General features: G+C 44.8%; 2 protein-coding genes and 3 non-coding genes across 5 annotated transcripts; all 5 read right to left on the minus strand.

Moving 5' to 3' along the window:
• Positions 1 to 382: 382 nt before the first annotated feature.
• On the minus strand, positions 383 to 578 carry LOC117612330. Its single transcript, XR_004583370.1, has one exon. It is a non-coding gene; the product is annotated as a U2 spliceosomal RNA (small nuclear RNA).
• Positions 579 to 1,447: 869 nt separating this feature from the next.
• On the minus strand, positions 1,448 to 1,601 carry LOC117612333. The gene has a single exon (XR_004583373.1). It is a non-coding gene; the product is annotated as a U4 spliceosomal RNA (small nuclear RNA).
• Positions 1,602 to 10,792: 9,191 nt separating this feature from the next.
• LOC117638567 lies at positions 10,793 to 11,804 on the minus strand. The gene is made up of 2 exons (XM_034373675.1): positions 11,448 to 11,804; positions 10,793 to 11,365 (listed from the first exon to the last, which is right to left on the minus strand). Exons 1-2 carry the CDS (start codon positions 11,802 to 11,804, stop codon positions 10,793 to 10,795), a joined length of 930 nt encoding a protein of 309 aa, XP_034229566.1.
• A 3,540-nt stretch (positions 11,805 to 15,344) lies between these two features.
• Positions 15,345 to 15,540, minus strand: LOC117612328. The gene has a single exon (XR_004583368.1). It is a non-coding gene; the product is annotated as a U2 spliceosomal RNA (small nuclear RNA).
• A 1,276-nt stretch (positions 15,541 to 16,816) lies between these two features.
• Positions 16,817 to 18,703, minus strand: LOC117637850 (acetylserotonin O-methyltransferase-like). Its single transcript, XM_034372887.1, has 2 exons — positions 17,933 to 18,703; positions 16,817 to 17,142 (listed from the first exon to the last, which is right to left on the minus strand). Exons 1-2 carry the CDS (start codon positions 18,701 to 18,703, stop codon positions 16,837 to 16,839), a joined length of 1,077 nt encoding a protein of 358 aa, XP_034228778.1. The 3' UTR covers positions 16,817 to 16,836.
• Positions 18,704 to 20,483: the final 1,780 nt, after the last annotated feature.

A 20,483-nucleotide genomic window follows, 5' to 3' on the forward strand; every position in this document is an offset into this window, starting at 1 on the left:
TATACTTAAATAAATAAATAAATAATTATAATATTTATGTTTAACCCTAAGTTAACCTCCATCTCCTAATTATTCCTAATCTTCTATGGCACTTCATATTGATATGATTTTGAATAGTTGAGTTGAGCTTTATCGTTAATTTGGATGTGTTGAATGATAATTTAATATGAAACTTAATGTTAAAATGTATGATAAATATTTTTTTTATGCAAAAAAAATTGGGGATTCGGGGCGGGTATAGGGGATAGTCCCCCAATGGGGAGGGGATGGGGATTTCCCGAAACCTATTAAACGGGGATGGGTTCGGGGACGTGGGCGGGGATGGAGAGCGGGGACGGAGATGGTGTTGTCATACCCGGGCCCTACCCGACCCGTTGCCATCCCTAGGTGCGCCAAGCCCATGCAGTAGTGCAAAGCTTGGGCGATGCGCGAGAGCCCCAATAGCAAGCTACTGTTGTGGACCCTCCCCCTAAAGAAATTAATTTAATATTGTGTGGACCATTGGTCCACGTATCAGATATTAAACTGATAAGAACAGATATTACACTTGATCTTAGCCAAAAGGCCGAGAAAGGTATGCTTTTTATATTCTCTTGTTTCTCTTCTTATAGGGCCTTTCACTTCCTTCCTTGGTCCAGCCGATGTTGGATTGTTACAAACAGTTAAAAGGTGTACGAACGAAGGCTGAGGGGTAAGGGCTGTACCTGTGTGAGTGTGTGACCCGCACAAACAGAGAGCAAAATTGATTTGGTCTATACGGACTGTATTCTCATATAAGAGAAGCAAAGGCTGCTTGCAATTTGGGAAAAAGGTATGCCAAGCTTGGTATCTGTACTAACTATTTGTCGTTCCAAATTTGCTTAACAAGTTCATCACACTAATACTATATAATAACACAAGTGAAAACAATATTTTCTTTGTGTTCATTCTTTGTCATACAAATTCTTCATCTATTTTCTAAACTTGAACCCATCAGCACCAATATTAATGCCGAACAAATCCAATTAGCACTTTTCATCACACAATGATACAATACAAGTTTCAAAGAGTGGCTTAGTTATCAGTCCATTTAAATTCACAAAATTTAAATCCTCATAAGTGCTTGACATTAGCTCACGTAATAAGGGTGAGTGAGAAAATGATTTAAGATTATGATATGTAAATAGTTTGCTACTTTCTCATTGTAGAACAAGAATTTAAGGCGATATTTGTTATCGTTTTAGCAAAAAGAAACTGCAAAACAAAGCCCCGAGTCACACTGATGCCATAACGATCTAACTTGAAAGCATACATAGCCATTTGCGGAAGAGACTGAATCCAAACTTCTTGGATGTTGAGGGTGACCAATACCAATGGAAAGAGGGAAATTTGCCTCCAAAACCCAGGTTCGAAAGAGGGAAATAAACTTGGCAATCAAATGTTCAATATCTTGGGACTATATTTATAGGGCCTTACTCCGAAGAGAGAGCCCTTCCAGAAATTCTCAAGGGCACATGGCTGAACCAAGGCCCAAGAGGGGGTTTGGAAATAGTTTTCAACCAGCAATAGACGCGCCTCGGTTAGAACCTCATAAGCTGCGTCATTGCCCCAAGCGCAAAGATACTTCAATCATTGGCTTCCGCTCACGTTTATCCCACTACAGCAACTCAGCCTTTTCTGCTCTATCCATGTGGGACTACAACTTCTTCTTTTACAATTGATAATTACAGCATCGGCCTTTGGAATACAATCAAACATGTCACCTCCAACATTCTCAATGCGATCACACACCTGAGCATTTTTTTTCTATTAAAATATACTCGGTTTTATTAATATTTCCCTCCTTTCTTTTTTTTCTTTTTTTTTTCTAATTTGTTTTGCAGTTGCTTCTCACTCACCCTTATTACGTGAGCTATTTGAAGCTTGTATTGTATCATTGTGTGATGAAAAGTGCTAATTGATTTTTAAGGTATGCATATATGTGATTCACAGCCCTCCAATGTCTTTCTTTCCATTAGTTTGTCTTTCAATGTCCTTGCCACTTACGAGACAGAGCCAATGGATGGAAGCTAAGCAAAAGCAGGTAGAGTTTTCTGCAGAATACCGTATCATTTGTATTGACTCGATTGAACTAATTACAAGAGCACATTGTGGGAACCGAATTAAATCAGACCCTAGGTCAAATAATTCATTCAATTTGGGGATTATTTGACCTAATTGGGAATTAATCAACCTAATTGGGAGTTACTCAATTTAATTGGGGATTACCCAATTAAATGGAACGTTACCTAATTAGGTTGAGAATTGATTTGATTCCTACCACAATTCCCAATTAAATGAGGAGTTACCTAATTAAATTAGGATTTGATTTGATACCTACCACAATTAGGGATTTGATTTACCCTAATAAATCAAATCAATTCCAAATAGGGGAGGAATAATTCCCTTCCATCTACGGAATTATTCTTCTGAAACCCTAGCCTCCAAGACCATTATAAAAGGATAGCCACACACAAGGGTTGAGGTATGTCTAAAAGGATAGCTATTGTTTTATATACGATTCAATTGAACTAATTTAGGCATCGGAGGGCCTTTGGCCAACACCCCCCTGGTGTGGTCCTCTTATTTGTTATATTTTGTAGGGAGAAAGAGGTGGCGAAGAAGAAAGAGGAATCTTTCCAATCGAATATTCTCGTGGGAAAATTTCTCCTACACACACATTATATTATATAGCTCAGTAGAGGCTAAGCTCTCTGCTAACAATTTAACAAATTGTTAACCTTCAAACTAACCAAAGCATCTGATATAGAATCAATGATATGGCATAATCAGGACCATTCACTTACTGCTATTAATAGAGTTGCTTAGATCATGCTGTTCTAATACTTGTAGCCCTCCACACAAGTTAGAATGAAATATTAATGGAAGGTCTAGCAATGCATGGAAAACATCCTGTAAAAGCAGAACCCGATCAGAAGGGTATTAAAACACGATTGAAGAAACAAAAAAAAAAAAAAAGTTACTCTCAAAACAAAACATGTGTCATGAATTCTACTCAAATTTCACTGATATCTGAGTTCATGGCTATCTTTCAAGCTGAATATTTCGGCTATGATTTGAATAACGCATAGTTGATGATCTGGAAAAAGTAAAAGTTGTCTGAAATGGAAGAATTTCTTAAACACATGACAAGTTTTGCAAACACAAGCAATGTAATACATAACTAAAACATGACATGTAACACCCTGACTCCAAATTTAATTACCCATTTAATTTATTTAAGTGAATTTACGAATTTACCCTAGGGATATGGGTAGTTTGGTCATTTTCTTATTCGGAAAGAGTTTGGGGCAGTGACTGGTATTTTTGGGTTGGTTGTACTGAGATGAGTCCATAGACACGCGGTAGACTAGAATCGGAGTTGTAACGAAGAAATAGCGATCAAAATACTTCCAGTGGCAAAATTGTAAATATTTCGAAAAGAGTTAGTAAAAATCAGATTTTTCACCCTCTCTCTCTCTCTCTCTCTCTCTCTCTCTCTCTCTCTCTCTCTCTCACAGCTCCGGCCACGGCAAGGGCCAAGACCAATCCCGATCGATTCCTCTCGAAGCCCCAAATCCGAAACACCAATTTTTCCGGTCGGAAAACTCGAGTTTCGCTGCCAGTTTCAACAGACGGTTTCGCTTGGCTATACTATTTTTTTTTTTATAAAAATTTAAAATGGAGAGAAACATTTTTAAAAATCGAGTATAGCCGCGTGGCTATACTGTTTTTGTTATAAAAAAAAGAAAAAAAGAAAAAGGAAACAGGGTATAATAGCATGGCTATACTTTAAAAATTTAAAAAAAAATTAAAAAAAAAGAGAACCCTACTAGCGGATAGGCGGCCACCTGTCTAAATAAGTATAGCCGATCGGCTATACTAGACAAGACCGAGTATAGCCGCTCGGCTATTCTATTTAACGAACAGTCAATTTTGAAGTAGGTAAGAGCTGGGGCCAATGCAGGGAGTAGCGGTAGTGCCTTTGTAATGCAACAGCTGCTTTTGCAGTTTCAGAAGTGATTTACTGCTAAGAAATCTGTTTATACCGGAAATAATCGACCTGTGACTGCCAAACACGTGGACTGAATCGATATTTATCACAATAAATCCTTCGACATGTGCCCTACCGAAGCCATACAATTTGACTCTTTTGCACCTGGACACGTGTCATGCTCACAATCCGCTTCTACAGTCCCGCATCGGAAATATGAGCATAGTGCACGCCTCCCAAGGCCTATATAAGGAGACCCCTATCCCCAAAAGGAAGGGAGGAGAAACCAACGGTACGCTACCGCTTGATCTGTAAACTGATATTTACTAAATCCGTACTTACTTAAGCATCGGAGAGCCTTCGGCCGGTACCACACCGGTATCCCAAGGTCTTACCGAACGTGTCCTTTTGCAGGAACTTGATCTTCCGAAGACTAACTCCCTTCCGAAGACATAATATCACTAAGTTGGGCGAGCCACGTGTCAAACCACTTTTTCGCATCAACAGTTTGGCGCCGTCTGTGGGAAACGAAACAAAAACCATCAACCCACTATCCCCTAGACACATGGGGACCACCTCAGTACCCACTTTCCTATCAGAGGAAGGGGTGCCGTTCGGAAGGCAAACTGGAGCTAGCCCAGCGCTACCCCCATGCACTCCTTTCGAAAACGCCCCCTCGACCCAAACAACAGCCGAAGCCGAGCTAGTAGTCCAAATCGCGTCCCTGCGGAAGGACATGGCTAGGCTTCAGGAGCACAACCACCTTCTGTCGTCCAAAGTGGACGAAACCCAGCAGCTGCTGCACCAGCAGCACACACAGAACATCCAGACAACTCACTCTTCCGAGAGCTTGCAAACCCCTCATGGGAAGAGGAAACACGGAAAGGTAGCGAGGGCAACGCCCGCGCCTTCCAAACAGTTGGTGGTGCCGACACCCCGGGATCAACCACACGTCCCGAAGAAGGTCTACTCCGATTGCCGACACCGGCTTAATGATCGGGAGGCAGAGAGACAGAGGTCTCCGATCAGGATTAACGCTCGATTAAGGGAATCCCGGAGGAACGCCTTAGGAAACAAGTCGCCTATTCGGAGGGTCCGAGGACTAGACTCCGCAGAGGAGTCGGCATCCGAGTACATCCTTTCCAGGACGCAAACTTCCACCTACCGTTCAAAAACACCTCGATACTCGGGGGATAATTCAGTGAGCCCGCGAAGACGCTTGGAAGACTATGGTTCCGAGGAAATACCAAGCCGAGACCCTGTTGTCCGACCCCTTTTTCAGAAAGTCCAGAAAATGAAAAACGACAAAGCTCGCTCCTAAGAACCGGAATGGGGAAAGCTTCGGCCCGTACCATTCACGAGACGCATCCGGCGTTCTCGGCAGGATAGGGAAGTACAGCAACTGCGTATACCGTTCTATACTGGAACCGAGGACCCCTTAACCCACCTTCATTCATTTCAGTCTGCCATTGGATGCAAGGGCCTGAGCGATGAAGGGTAGTGCCTACTATTCCCATCTTCCCTTACCGAAGCAGCCCTGAACTGGTTCTACCGGTTGGAGCCAGAAACGGTAGATTCTTTTGACGAACTGAAACAAATTTTCCTCAATCACTTCATGATCCAAACGGATCGTCTTTACTCTGCCGATGATCTGTATACGATTCGGCAGAGAGAGGATGAGCCATTGAGAGAGTATGCGGCGCGCTTCAGTCACGAATACTCAAGGTGTCCGGAAACAGATGATAGGGCAGCCTACGGCGCCTTCAAGAGTGGCCTTCGGTCCTCGCATTTCTGATACCTGGTACACAGCAGCAACTGGCGCACATATGATGAGCTGATGAAGCAGGCAGCGGTGCACGCCAAAGCTGAGTACTTCAACTCGAAACCCAGTGTTTCGGCACGCCGAGAGGATACAGAGCCAAACGCTTATCCGGCAAAGACGCAGTCCTACGAGAGGGTCGACTCATATTCGACAGACCATAAGCGGAAAGACAACCGTGCCGATCGAAGAGATCAGCTGAAGAAGGGAAAAGGGCGGTATGGTCGCAACGACAACCGAGGACCCCTACCCAATCGTGACCACGGCAGCGAGGTCTTTACCCTACTGAATACCACTTATGAGGCCGTTCTGATGAACGAACAAGAAATAATACCCAAGCCGAATATTCGAAGACCCAATCGGCAAGACAACCGGGAGACCGGTAAATTCTGCCGATACCATCAGCACAACAGCCACAATACGGAAGATTGTATAAGCCTGAGAAAGATCGTGGAACGGTTGATCCGAGAGGGGAGACTAGATCAGTATATAGCCCGGCAGCCACCGGCGCCGGTGCCGAACCCCACTCGGCAGATAAACATGATAAGCACTATCAGCGGTGGCCCTACCGTTGCGGGAATGAGCAACCGTTCGATGAAGCAGTACGTGCGCGCCGCACAGTTCCCTCAGGTATTCGGAATAGAGGTGAATCGGCACAAGGAAGTACCGAAAGTTCACTGGGAACCGATCACATTTTGCGAAGAGGAAGAAGAGGGAGTCCTCTATCCCCACGACGACCCGATGATCATCCGAGCTGAAATTGCCGACTACGATGTAGGGCGAGTTCTGATCGATACCGGGAGCTCCGTGAGAGTGATCTTTGCCGAAGCTTTCAGAGAGATGGGAATAAATGACAACCAAGTCAACCGGCAGTTGACACCTCTGTTAAGCTTCTCTGGGGACCTGGTCCAACCGGTCGGTAGCGTTAAACTGCCAATTACATTTGGCACGGTGCCAAGAAAAACGACGACATATGATCAGTTCCTCATCGTTGACTGCCCGACGGCGTACAACGTCATCGTTGGCCGAACGGCACTTACGAGGGTTAAGGCGCATCTCTCGCCCCACATGCTATTGATGAAATTCCCAACCCCGAACGGCACGGGAGCAGTCCGAGGAAACCAGTTGAGTGCGCGGACTTGCTATGCCACGGCTCTCAAGGCAACCTCTTTCAAACTCCCCGACGAGACCATGTATGTGCAGGGGTTACCGAACGGCGTGGGACCGATTGACGACCCAAGAGATGAATTCCCGACCCCTCACACACAGCCCGCCGAGGAATTAGAGACGGTAACCTTGAACGATGAACGGCCCGATCGTCAGATTAGGATCGGCACAAGACTCACTGCTGACCTCCGAACGCAATTCATAAATTTCTTGCGACACCATTCGGAAGTGTTTGCATGGTCTTACGAGGACATGTCCGGCATAGCCCCAGAGGTCATCAGCCATAAACTCAGCATTTCCCCCGCTTATAAACCCGTAAGGCAGAAGCGCCGATCATACGATGCCGAACGGTACGAGGCAATGCGTACGGAGGTCGATAAACTTCAAACCATCGGCTTCATCCGGGAGGCAACGTATCCGGTATGGCTGGCAAATTCTGTAATGGTGAAAAAGACCATCGGCGGGGGGCGAATGTGCCAAGACTATACCGATCTCAAAAAGGCCTGCCCGAAGGACAGCTTTCCGTTACCACGGATAGACCAGCTCGTGAACGCCACTGCCGGCCACGAACTGCTGAGCTTTATGGATGCCTATTCCGGCTACAATCAGATATTCATGCACCCTCCCGATAGCGAACACACCGCATTCATAACGGACAAAGGGTTGTACTGTTATAATGTCATGCCGTTCGGTCTGAAGAACGCGGGGGCAACATATCAAAGGCTTGTCAACAAAATCTTCGCCGGATACATCGGCAACATCATGGAGGTTTACGTTGACGACATGTTGGTAAAAAGCAGAACTGCCGAAGAACATCTGCAAAATTTATCAATCATGTTCGGCATACTGAAAGACTACCGGATGAGACTGAACCCGAAGAAATGCGCCTTCGGTGTATCTTCCGGGAAATTCCTCGGATTCATGATCAGTCAAAGGGGGATCGAAGCGAATCCCGAAAAAATAAAAGCAATCATCGATATGGAGAGGCCGAAGACGACGAAGGACATTCAAAGCCTTACAGGACGCGTGGCCACCTTAACTCGCTTCATATCGAAGGCTACCGATAAATGTGTACCGTTCTTTAAAGCCTTGAAAGGGGCCAAACGAATGCGATAAGGCATTTCAAGACTTAAAGAACTACATGAGCAAAGCCCCCTGTTGTCAAAACCACTGCCTGGAGAAATTCTCTACCTATACCTTTCGGTATCTGGCACTGCCGTTAGTTCGGTATTGATTCGAAAACCAGAAAAGGCCGAGCTACCGATTTTTTATGTCAGTAAGGCACTCCAGAGTGCTGAACTTCGGTATCCCCCATTAGAGCAGCTGGCACTAGCTCTTGTCGTCTCCGCACGAAGACTTCGGCCATACTGCCAGGCGCACGGAATCAAAGTCCTAACCAACCAACCGCTCCGGCAAGTGCTCCAGAAATCGAAAATTTCTGGCCGATTGATCAAGTGGGCGATCGAACTCGAAGAATTCGACATACAGATCGTTCTGAGGCCCGCCGAAAAGGGCCAGGCTGTTGCCGATTTTATCTCCGAGCTTACCCCATCAACAGCACAGTCGACGCCCGAAGCGGTTACCGAGACCGTCTTGCTGGAAGAGCTAGACGCTGAACGCTTTGACACCTCAACTCCCATATAGGGTTTGCACGTCGATGGCTCGGCAAACCAACAAGGATGCGGAGCGGGCTTGGTACTGACAACACCGGACGGACTCAAGATCGAGTACGCCCTCCGATTCAACTTCCGAACCTCCAACAATGAAGCGGAATATGAAGCCCTCTTGGCCGGCCTTCGGTTAGCCAAGAGCATGAATGCAAAGCAAATCCGAATTCACAGCGACTCCCAGCTCATTGTGAACCAGGTAACGGCAGACTTCGCCGCCAAGGATGCCTCCATGCACGCCTACCTTTCAACCGCCCATCAGCTACTCCGAAGGTTCCAAGCATACGAGATCAAACAGATCCCCAGAGGCGAAAACAGCCATGCCGATGCACTGGCGCGCCTGGCTTCGGCGATAAACGACAAGGTCGGAAGAAAGGTACCGGTGGAGATTCTTGCCCAACCGAGTACGGTAGCCTCCGAAACGTGTACCGTACGGTATGAGGATACATGGATGTCTCATATCTACTTGTACCTGACGAACGGCACCCTTCCTGAAGATAAGGCCCAGGCCCGGAAGCTTAGATACCGATCAGCAAGGTACACTGTCATCAACAATGTGCTTTACAAGCGTGGCTACACCACCCCATATCTCAAATGCCTTACGGCAGAACAGGATGACTACATCCTTCGGGAGATCCATAACGGTGTGTGTGGCGACCATTCCGGGTCCCGGTCCCTCGCCTACAAAGCCTTTCGGCAGGGATATTTTTGGCCTACCATGCATCAGGACGCTAATTCACTTGTGAAAAGGTGTGATAAATGCCAGCGCTTCGGTAACGTTCCGCATATCCCTGCCGAACCTCTGACACCGATTGTAAGCCCTTGGCCTTTCACACAATGAGGACTAGACCTGATCAGTCCAATGCCGCAAGGCAAGGGGCAGGTAAAATATGCAGTGGTTGCCGTCGACTACTTCACCAAATGGGTGGAAGCCGAACCTCTGGCAACCATAACGGCAGCAAAGATGGAGGATTTCGTCTGGACTCACATTTGTTGCCGATTCGATGTCCCATACGCAATCATTACCGATAATGGCAGGCAATTCGATTCGGAACTCTTCAGGCAATTTTGCACCCGCCTGAAAATCAACTTGTTTTTCGCATCACCAGCCCATCCCCAGTCGAACGGTCAGGTTGAAGCAATAAACAAAATAGTGAAGAAGCTACTGAAACGGCAGCTGGACAAAGCTAAGGGAGCCTGGCTGGAGAAGCTTCCCGAAGCACTATGGGCCATTCGGACGTCTTACCGAACATCCACTGGAGAAACACCCTTTTCCTTGGCTTTTGGTTCGGAAGCAGTGGTGCCTGTAGAAATCGGCGAACCTTCCTACCGAACAGAAAACTTCGCACCAAAGCCGAACGAAGAAGCCATGTCTCTAAGCCTTGACCTACTCGAAGAGCACCGAGCACATGCCAACCTTCGGAATGAAGCCTACAAACAACGTGTGTCTCGGTATTACGACTCTAGGGTCAGACACCTCTCATTCCGAATCGGAGACTGGGTCATGCGCAAAGTATCGCTGGCAACCAAAGATGCCACGGAAGGGACCCTCGGACCTTCCTGGGAAGGACCCTATGAGATCATCGGTATCCTTCGCTCGGGAACCTACCGACTAAGAGACTCCAACGGCAAGGCCCTCGGCCATTCTTGGAACGTAGAACATCTCAAATACTACTACAAGTGACCTAGCCTACGGCAGGTCGGAACTATAACTACTTACAATGTATTTGTTCTGCAACTGAAATTAATAGAATGTCTTCGGCACTATTACTTCAGCCTCTCTTTAAATTGTCCTACTAGCCCACGGCTGTTAAGTGTTAATGTCCTACGGCATCTATATTAGCCTACGGCAATAAACGATTTTTCCAGGTTTTTACCCTTCAGATCCCATCGGGACTTGTCAGATTGAAACATTCAATAGCGTCCTTATTAGCCTAGGGTAATAAGTGATGTTCGATCGGTAATTAGCCTACGGCAATTAGCGTATGTTATAATAACATATTCAAAACACACTTGGATAAGGAAAAAGAGTTTAAAATTGAATTAAAAGATGCCCTCGGCATCAATGTGTTCAGAATAACTTGAAAGATAAAAACAAATTTTACAAGTGCAAAGATAAAAATGCTCTCAGGCAGTGGCTTCGTCCCCAGCAGTGGCCTCGGCAGAACCAGGTCCCTCGGCGGCGTCCTCCCCTTCGTAATCCTCGATCATTTCCTCAGTTATTCCCTCCGGAAGGGGAGGAGGATCGGCAGCGAAGTTCAGGTTCAGCTTTTGCCCAGGGTTGTACCGTTTGAATCGGTACATCAGATCCGCCATCTCCGAGCCCACTTCCCCATCTAGAAGGGTAGTGAACTCTTCAGATGAGCGGTATCCCTGGACAGCTGACCGAACGGCAGCCTCGATCTCCGCCGCCTTGGTCCGCTCAGACTCCTCCAGGGCGTCTTGAACCGCCTCCGAAGCGGCCTCGGCATCCCGCGCTGCCGCCTGCGCTGCCTCCAAGGCCACCCGCATTTCCTCCGCCTTCGATTCCGAAGCGAGAGCATGCTGTTCAGCAGCCTCTTTCTCCTTGAACAGCTGGGCGTGGTCCTGGAGTGCCTTGCCCACTTCGGCCACCTTGGCCCTGCCGTCGTCATAGGCCTTTTTCTCCTGTTCGGCAGCAGTGATAGCCCGCTTGACGCAGAGCCACATGTCCATGGACGCCTGCACACAAAAAAGAAGTTCAGAGGCAAGCATCACTTGGCACAAAAAGAAATGGAGGACGAAAGAAGAAAGAAATTCTTACCGAAGCCTGAACACGGAAGGCACGTCCTGCCTGCTCCCGAAGGAGCTTCTTCGGCAGCACGTCAATCTCCGGCAACTCCATTTGGGAGCCGAGGATCATATGGTTGACGAACTGCACTGTCTTCAAAGGGCAGGCGATGGTGACGGCCTCGGTAGGTCCGTCCTCGTCCTCCACCGCAAGGGCGTCCCTCGAAGCCTCCGACGGACGGCTTCGCTTGGAAGCCGGCGAGGCTTCCAAGTCCACTGCAACCGGCCATTTCCCAGCAGCTCTGGAGGCGGCGGCTTCGGCATCGGCCTGCCTCGGCTCAGGGGGATCGGCAGCTGGCCATGCGACGGGCTCAGCGCCCAGCTGCCGCATGCGCTCAGCGAGGGTTACATCCTCGGATCCGTCGGTTGCCGAACGAGAGGTGCCTCGGGCTGCTTCCTCTTCTTCTTGCCCTCCAGGCCCATCATGAGGCGCCTCCTGGAGGACTCATTCATCTTCTTAGCCTCGGCAGCTCTCCTGGCGTCCGTCACTGACCAAGAAAATTCGGTTAGTCGGCAAGAAGAACAATGCAAGAGAAAGGGAAAAGCGCAAATACACTTACTCTTGGCAGGGTCGACAAGTCCGGCTCTGATGAGATTGTCGGTGAAGAGGAAGCGCGGGTAAACTCGCTCGGCAGCGGGAATCTTCAGCCTCACTCTGTCGAGCTGCCGAATCTCACCCTGAGTAGGGGTCGGCTGCTTGAGTTTGCCTGTCCGAAGAGAAAATTAGTAAAAATAAGATAAGAAAAAAGAATTACAATAATGACAGCTACCGATCGGTAACTCGGAGACCTACCGGTAATTTGGAACGTCGTGGGTACCGGAAACTGCGGGGATACCCCCGATGGCGATTGCCAATCACCGGAGAGTAGCACCAGCCGATTCCTCCACGACTTTTGGGAAGTTGGCACCGAGCTGACGAAATGCCCCCGCTCGGAAGCCTTCAGGCAGTTCGCCTGAACCCAGCCACCATGATCGGCACTCTTCGACTTGGTGACGCTGTACAGATACGAGAACTGCTCGTAGGAGGGCTCCCCCTCCCCGGCAATCCCGAAAGTAGCTATCACCCCCATCAAGGCCACCCAAAAGTTGGGATTGTACTGGCCTGGGGCATACCCAATCTGGGCAAGTATCTTCTGCACGGCAGGCTGCAACGGCAACCGCACCCCTTGCAGAAGGACGTCGGTGAAGAAAGTGACTTCACCGTCCCCTGGGTCGCTGAGGGATTTAGTGGGACCCGAAATCCTCATCTTGACCGAATTCAGGATGAGGTATTCGGCCCTAATCTTCTCCAGCTCCTGCTCGGTGATCTTGTTGGGCTCCAAGTAATCGACCCCGAACAGAGCCTTCTTCGGTACCCCCACCGGTATCCTAGACCGTTCTCGGTGGATGATCGTCACCCTCGGCCGAGAAGGATCGGCAACGACCTCATCACGACCGGAGGTCGAGGCCTCCGGCTGATGCTCAAAGGTACCGAATCGGGTACCGTCTTTATAGACCGCGGCTAAGGGAAGCGGTTGCCCCGTCATCAGTCCCTTGCCGATGCCGTAGGTAGGAATGGAGTTCACCTCCTCACCGATTATTTCAACATCGGTGTCCTCTCCACCTTCGGCCTCGAGGCTCGCAGCCCCACTGGATGTGTCCTAGCCCGATGACAACTCCTCATCGAACGCATTGGGCTTACTGCCGAAGGAGGACTCGCTAGCAGACATCTACAAAAAGAAAAGGAAGGCTAAGGTCGTGTCATAAACTACCCTACCGATGCCTACGTCACTACCTATAGCTCGCTAGACCACCGAAAGAGAGTCCTACTAAGGATGGGCCAAGGCTATGCCACGAAAAGACGTACAGAAATAAAAGAGAAATTTTTTAGAGTACCGAACGGTACCTTACCTTGAGTAGTGCGGGAAATCTGACTGTCGAATTGATGTTTCAAAAATCTCCTTGAACGCCGAGAACTCCCGCAAAAATCGCCTGGATTGCCGTTCACTCTATTCGGAAATCGCCTACACAGAGCTCTCGCGTCAACTCTCAAATGCAAAGTGAGCTTTACGCCTGGAGCAGCCTCTATTTATAGGGAGATGGCTGCAATGGTACACCTCGGGAAACCAAACGGCTCATAAATGCGGCCGTCAGACGTCACTTAGCTAGCCACGTGCCGCCCAGTGGATGGCGATGTGGGCTGCACGCCAGGTACAGAAGACGAAGCGTCTCTGCACGCCAGGTGCGGAAAACGAAGCGTCTCTGCCCTCACCCCTCTCAGCATCGACGACCCTTCGGGTCTCAGGGGAGTCTCTTCCAAACGAGCTTACCGAACGGCAGGGTACCTCCGAACTGCCAGGGAGAACCAAATTCCCTTCTGAAGGACCTTCGGAAGAGAACTTGGGGGACTACTGTTTATACCGGAAATAATCGACCTGTGACTGCCAAACACGTGGACTGAATCGATATTTATCACAATAAACCCTTCGGCATGTGCCCTACCGAAGCCATACAATTTGACTCTTTTGCACCTGGACACGTGTCATGCTCACAATCTGCTTCTACAGTCCCACATCGGAAATATGAGCACAGTGCACGCCTCCCAAGGCCTATATAAGGAGACCCCTATCCCCAAAAGGAAAGGAGGAGAAACCAATACGGTACGCTACCGCTTGATCTGTAAATTGATATTTACTAAATTCGTACTTACTTAAGCATCGGAGAGCCTTCGGCCGGTACCCCAAGGTCTTACCGAACGTGTCCTTTTGCAGGAACTTGATCTTCCGAAGACTAACTCCCTTCCGAAGACATAATATCACTAAGTTGGGCGAACCACGTGTCAAGCCACTTTTTCGCATCAACAAAATCAACAAGAATCACTTATTTATTGAAAAAATCAGATTTGAAAACTTATTTTCAAGAGATTATCAGGATGTGGCCTACTGATATCCACTCAGTTCATACTCATGCTTTTCTGATTTTTACCTTTGCATTATCAGGCAAATACAAAAGCATACAACTGTTCAAAATATCCTCTGTGCACTGTGCATTGATGATAAGGTGGATCCTGGAAACTAAATTCATTTGGCAAGTTGTGAGAACAACTTCTTTCACGGAAACCCTACCTGCCTAATATTGCACATCTCTTTCCTTCACAAATGGCTTCCTGGAATTCACATCTATTATCTCAACAAAAAACACTCCTATTCATTTCCTTCAATAATGCCTCTACGTAATTAGCAGTGCGATATGAAAATCATATCATTTAGAAATAGCATATAAGAAAATAATAAATCAAGTTCATACATGGTCAATGGGAATTCAATTGTTACAAATGGAAAGTGATTCACATATTTTAATCACAGTATTGCAAGGATTCCGATCTCCTCGTTAGTGTCTTTTTTCGGGTGAATGAAAGCAAACTACTCAGAGTGATTTAAACAAACCATCCGAGTCTTAAGAACAGCCAACAAATCGTCCTAAAGTTTTGAAACACTACACACAGGAGCATAATCAAACGCACATAGGGCCAAATCGAAGTTATAGCTCAAGTTAGCTATACAATCAGCCACCCCATTCTTCTCTCTGTAAACATGGAGGACTGAGCAGTTACCAATCTGTTTTGGATAAGGAGAACAGCTGCAGCGGTATCCATTTCAATCACAAGGTTCCTAATACCTTTGTCAATCTCAAGCTGCAACCAAAGAAAAGGCCCCAAACTTCAGCTTTCCAAATTAAATTTACTCCTTGGTTAAGTTTAATTGACACATCCTAATTCAGGGTGTGTACAACAGAAACACAGCTTGATTTCTTAGGGTGGTTTCTCCAGTGTTACAAAATACAGAACAGTAGTAGGCTTTGAAATTAAGATGACACCTTTGAACTAGATTTGGTGGGGTGCGCCAGGCCCATGCAATAGTGCAACGCTTGGGCGACACGTGAGAGCCCCAATAGCAAGCTACTGTGGCGGACCCTCCCCCAAAAGAAATTAATTTAATATCGTGTGGACCATTGGTCCACGTATCAGATATTAAACTGATAAGAACAGATACTACACTTGATCTTAGCCAAAAGGCCGAGAAAGGTATGCTTCTTCTCTTCTCTTCTTTCTCCTTTTATAGGGCCATTCACTTCCATGCTTCCTTGGTGAAGCCGATGTGGGATTGTTACAAACAGCTAGAGGGTGCCACGAACGAAGGCTGAGGGATAAAGATTTTTCTAATCGAATTGTACTAGAAATTATGGAAAGATGCTTGCAGGAACGTCTAACTCATTCAATATTGTATTATAGTATAAATTAATATTTAGCTAGGTACATTATTTTCTAGCTGCAACATCAAATACTTATGTAGGATACATGTGTGACTTTGTTGAGGCAGATGTTTTTGGGGGTAATGTAGTAAAATAAGAAAGGAAGACTTTGTCTATTATTTACAAAGATCATGACTTTGTCTATAATTAAGATACGGAAAAAACATGTCATGTGTATACGAAATTCTTCCATTTCAGACAACTTTTACTTTTTCCAGATCATTGACTACGCTTTATTCAAATCATAGCGAAACAAAGATAGCCATGAACTCAGATATCAGTGAAACTTGAGTAGAATTCATTAAACATGTTTTGCTTTGAGAGTAACTCTTTTTTTTTTTCTTTTTCTTTTGTTTCTTCAATCCTGTTTTAATACCCTGCCGATCGGGTTCTGCTTTTACAGGATGTTTGCCATGCATTGCTAGACCTTCCATTAATATTTCATTCACTTGTGTGGAGGGCAACAAGTATTAGAACAGCATGATCTAAGCAACTCTATTATTAGCAGTATATGAATGGTCCTGATTATGCCATACCATTGATGCTATATCAGATGCTTTAGTTAGTTAGAAAGGTAACAGTTTGTTAAATTGTTAGCAGAGAGCTAAGCCTCTACTGGGCTGTATAATATACTGTGCTCTTGTAATGAGTTCAATCGAGTTAATACAGATGATACAGTATTCTGCAGAAAACTCTATCTGATTTTGCTTAGCTTCCATCCATTGGCTCTGTCTCGTAAGTCATAAGGACACTGAAAGACAAACTAATGGAAAGAAAGACATTGGAGTGCTGTGAATCACATATATGTATACCTTAAAAATCAAAGCATGTGTTGCTCAAAAACATGCCTGCTAGTATTGGGATTGAAAGATATATAGCAGCCACAATGCATTTGCTCAGATTTTATTGCCAACCATCTAAAGATTACAAACTGCAAGAGCAGTAGGCTTATTAACTGAACAATTTTGACAATGATGCAACAGGTAAAGACCAAAAGGTAACTTAAACAATACGATGGAACAGTACTAATTTGCAAAAGCAAATCCACACCCATAACTTTTTGTTCTCTAAATTTAAGGAAAAGCCTGAATAACGGATGGGACAGCATGAATAGGTGTGATAGTGTGTCGGCTAAAGCCAGCTTCCCCAAGAACATATCCCCATTCCTTCAAGGTCCTTTCTTTTCCTGTGTTTGTATGGGCCATCATCACCATGTCTAGCATCAATCTCACATTTGTTAGTTTGATGTCCTCTTTCTCATCTTTTTCATCGATAACCGCTTCTACAATTATCACCTTCCCTTTATCTTCCGGAATAGCTTCCCTGCACTTCTTAAGGATACGGATGCACTCATCATCGCCCCAGTCGTGAAGAACCCCCTGCAATTCACGAAAACAGAATTAGAGTATCCATTGTTATAACGCCTTGTTGAGCAAGAAACCTTATAGCAAGATAATCAGGGAGTGATGGCAGAGGAACCACATTTTTTTTATCCCATTAGCACAGACAAATGATGTAATAAGTAGACATTAACAGACAAATCAAATGATGAAACTAATAGCTCACAGGATGAATGAAAAATATAAAGAGATATTTAGTCATACAGTCCCCTTATATTGAGGGATCCCTCAATGGAAGCTCTCTGTTTAGTTATATATCAATTCTTAGCACTAATGATATAGATAGAGATTTTCTATTTAAACCCCGTACTTCTCTTTGTTCACCTCAATACTTAAATCATTAAGCTGTAAGTTTTATTATTGTGTAAAAAAAAACCCTACACCATTTAATTTCGATAAACAAACCAAAAAAAAAGACAGCTGACTCTATTTAATTTAATTTTAATTATCAAATTACTTTGATGTCCTATTGAGTATTTTGAGTTTTTATATATATGAGGTTTTAGGGTTAGGCTTGTTTTAAGAAATCGATGACAGTTTTGTAATTTATAAGAAATTAAAAGACTCTTTGTTATGTTGTAAATGAGCTTTAGGTGTGTTTTTAAAGTTCATATATGAGTCTTTTTATAATTTTAGCCCTTATATTGGGTATAATATTGAATCTCCCAAATATAAACCGGTTGCTGCTAGCTATTTTAAGGCGGCTCTTAATGGTTGATTTTTCTTGATTTCTTTTAACTATATACATATAATACATATATATACTAACCTTAATAATTACAGCATCAGCCTTTGGAACACAATCAAACATGTCACCTCCAACATTCTCAATGCGGTCACACTCCTGAGCAACAGACACAACATGAGGAAGATCAAAGTTGATGCCTTGAATCCAAGGACATGCCTCAACCAACAAGCGCATAGTACTCCCATCACCCCCGCCCACATCTACGATTGTCTCAATCCCTTTGAACACCTCTAAACAACTTTCAATCACTGCAGGCACATGCACCCTTGCATCACAAGCCATTGCTTCATTGAAAAGCTTGTTGTGATCAGGATTGGCTGCGCCAAAGCTCCATAGGTCCTCACCATGTACTTCCTCAAACACTGGATTTCTAATATTGCCTTGAATTCGAGCACTTAGGCCATGCCACGGTGCCAGCATTACCGGGCTACTCTCTAGCAAAATTAAAGCAGCCATGCTGTTTTGTCCAGATTTCAATAGCCGTTTGGACAGAGGTGTTTGTGTATAAACTTTGGGGCCTAATTGGGTTGCTGGTTTTTCTTTGAATATTTTGAGGTGGACTAGGACCCTCATGATGCGGTAAAGGGGAGAAGGATCACATCTTAGAGCAGATGATAGCTCTAGGAGTGTCATGGGACTGCCATGGCTTTCAATTGCTTCAGCTATTCCAAGCTCAATGGCACATTTTACCACTGCGATTTCGACAAACCCGAACACATATTTCCAGATTTCCACTTTGGCATGTTCTTCTTCTTTCTCTTTTCCTCCTAACTCTCTTTGTTTATCTTCCATCTCTTTCTGTGTGTGTCATAGACTCTAAGGTAACAATATATATAATTTGCAGGAAGAGATTGGAGTATGGTTACATGCAGAACATGTGTTGAACAGTTTAGGTAATGTTTCATTTTCGTTGGGATTTTTCCTAGATTCAGCCACTCAATTTTAAATGTATTTTCATGTATTGGTAGACATCTTTTGCCTTATTGGCTGGAAGGATTTTGTCTTGTATACAAAACATGGTAAGCATGGTAAGCATGCATTGTTTAGCTGTAGCTAGTGGCATTATCATAAGAATCTTGTGTTTTTGCTGTGAGCATAATTTTTGTTTGTTTCTTATTTTTGTCTTTCCAATCATGTTTTGATACTCTTCTAATATATATGTATTAGAATGTGAGCATCCAACCCGAAATCAATTGACCCAAAATCTTTTATACCATTTGACAAGGCTTTTATTCTCCGATGAGAGATTCACACTCTCAATCAACACATACAACCTTTATCTACACACAAAACGGAGGAACAACTATTGAGCTATATGAATTGAATTGAATCAATACAGATGATACATTATTCTGCAGAAAACTCTATCTGATTTTGCTTAGCTTCCATCCATTGGCTCTGTCTCATAAGTCGTAAGGACATTGAAAGACAAACTAATGGAAAGAAAGACATTGGAGGGCTGTGAATCACATATATGCATACCTTAAAAATCAAAGCATGTGTTGCTCAAAAACATGCCTACTAGTATTGGGATAGGAAGATAGATAGCAGCCACAATGCATTTGCTCAGATTTTATTGCCAACCATCTGAAGATTACAAACTGCAAGAGCAGTAGGCTTATTAACTGAACAATTTTGACAATGATGCAACAGATAAAGACCAAAAGGTAACTTAAACAATACAATCAAACAGTTCTAATTTGTAAAAACAAATCCACACCCATAACTTTTTGTTCTCTAAATTTGAGGAAAAGCCAGAATAACGGATTGGACAGCATGAATAGGTGTGATAGTGTGTTGACTAAAGCCAGCTTCCCTAAGAACATATCCCCATTCCTTCAAGGTCCTTTCTTTTCCTGTGTTTGTATGGGCCATCATCACCATGTCTAGCATCAATCTCACATTTGTTAGTTTGATGTCCTCTCTCATCTTTTTCATCCATAACCGCTTCTACGATTATCACCTTCCCTTTATTCTCCAGAATAGCTTCCCTGCACTTCTTAAGGATACGGATGCACTCATCATCTCCCCAGTTGTGAAGAACCCACTGCAATTGACGAAAACAGAATCAGAGTATCCATTGTCATTACGCCCTGTTGAGCATGAAAAGTTATAGCAAGATAATCAGGGAATGATGGCAGAGGAACCACATTTTTTCTTATCCCATTAGCGCGACAAATGATGTAATAAGTAGACATTAACAGACAAATCAAATGATGACACTAATAGCTCACAGGATAGAGATAAGCTTTCATAATGCGATTTACTTCCACGAATATGCATCGTGTTGCTGCTAGCTATTTTAAGGCTGCTCTTCCTTAAATGGTTTAGTTTTCTTGATTTCTTTTAAAGCCATTCAAAAGTGATTTGCTCCAAAGAAATCAACAAGATTCACTTTTTTTTTTAATTGAAAAAATCTGCATTCAAAAGTGATTATCATAAGAACCATCAGATGTGATTCACCTCTTACGAACATTAAGAAGTTGTTGGGGAATTAATTGCTTCTATAAAAGGCCAAGAACAATCCAGCCTAGTAACACTCTCAAAATCAATCCCAAGTCGTCCAGAACAT

This window comes from Prunus dulcis, chromosome 8, assembly GCF_902201215.1.
Source record: "Prunus dulcis chromosome 8, ALMONDv2, whole genome shotgun sequence".
Taxonomy (NCBI): Eukaryota; Viridiplantae; Streptophyta; class Magnoliopsida; order Rosales; family Rosaceae; genus Prunus; species Prunus dulcis.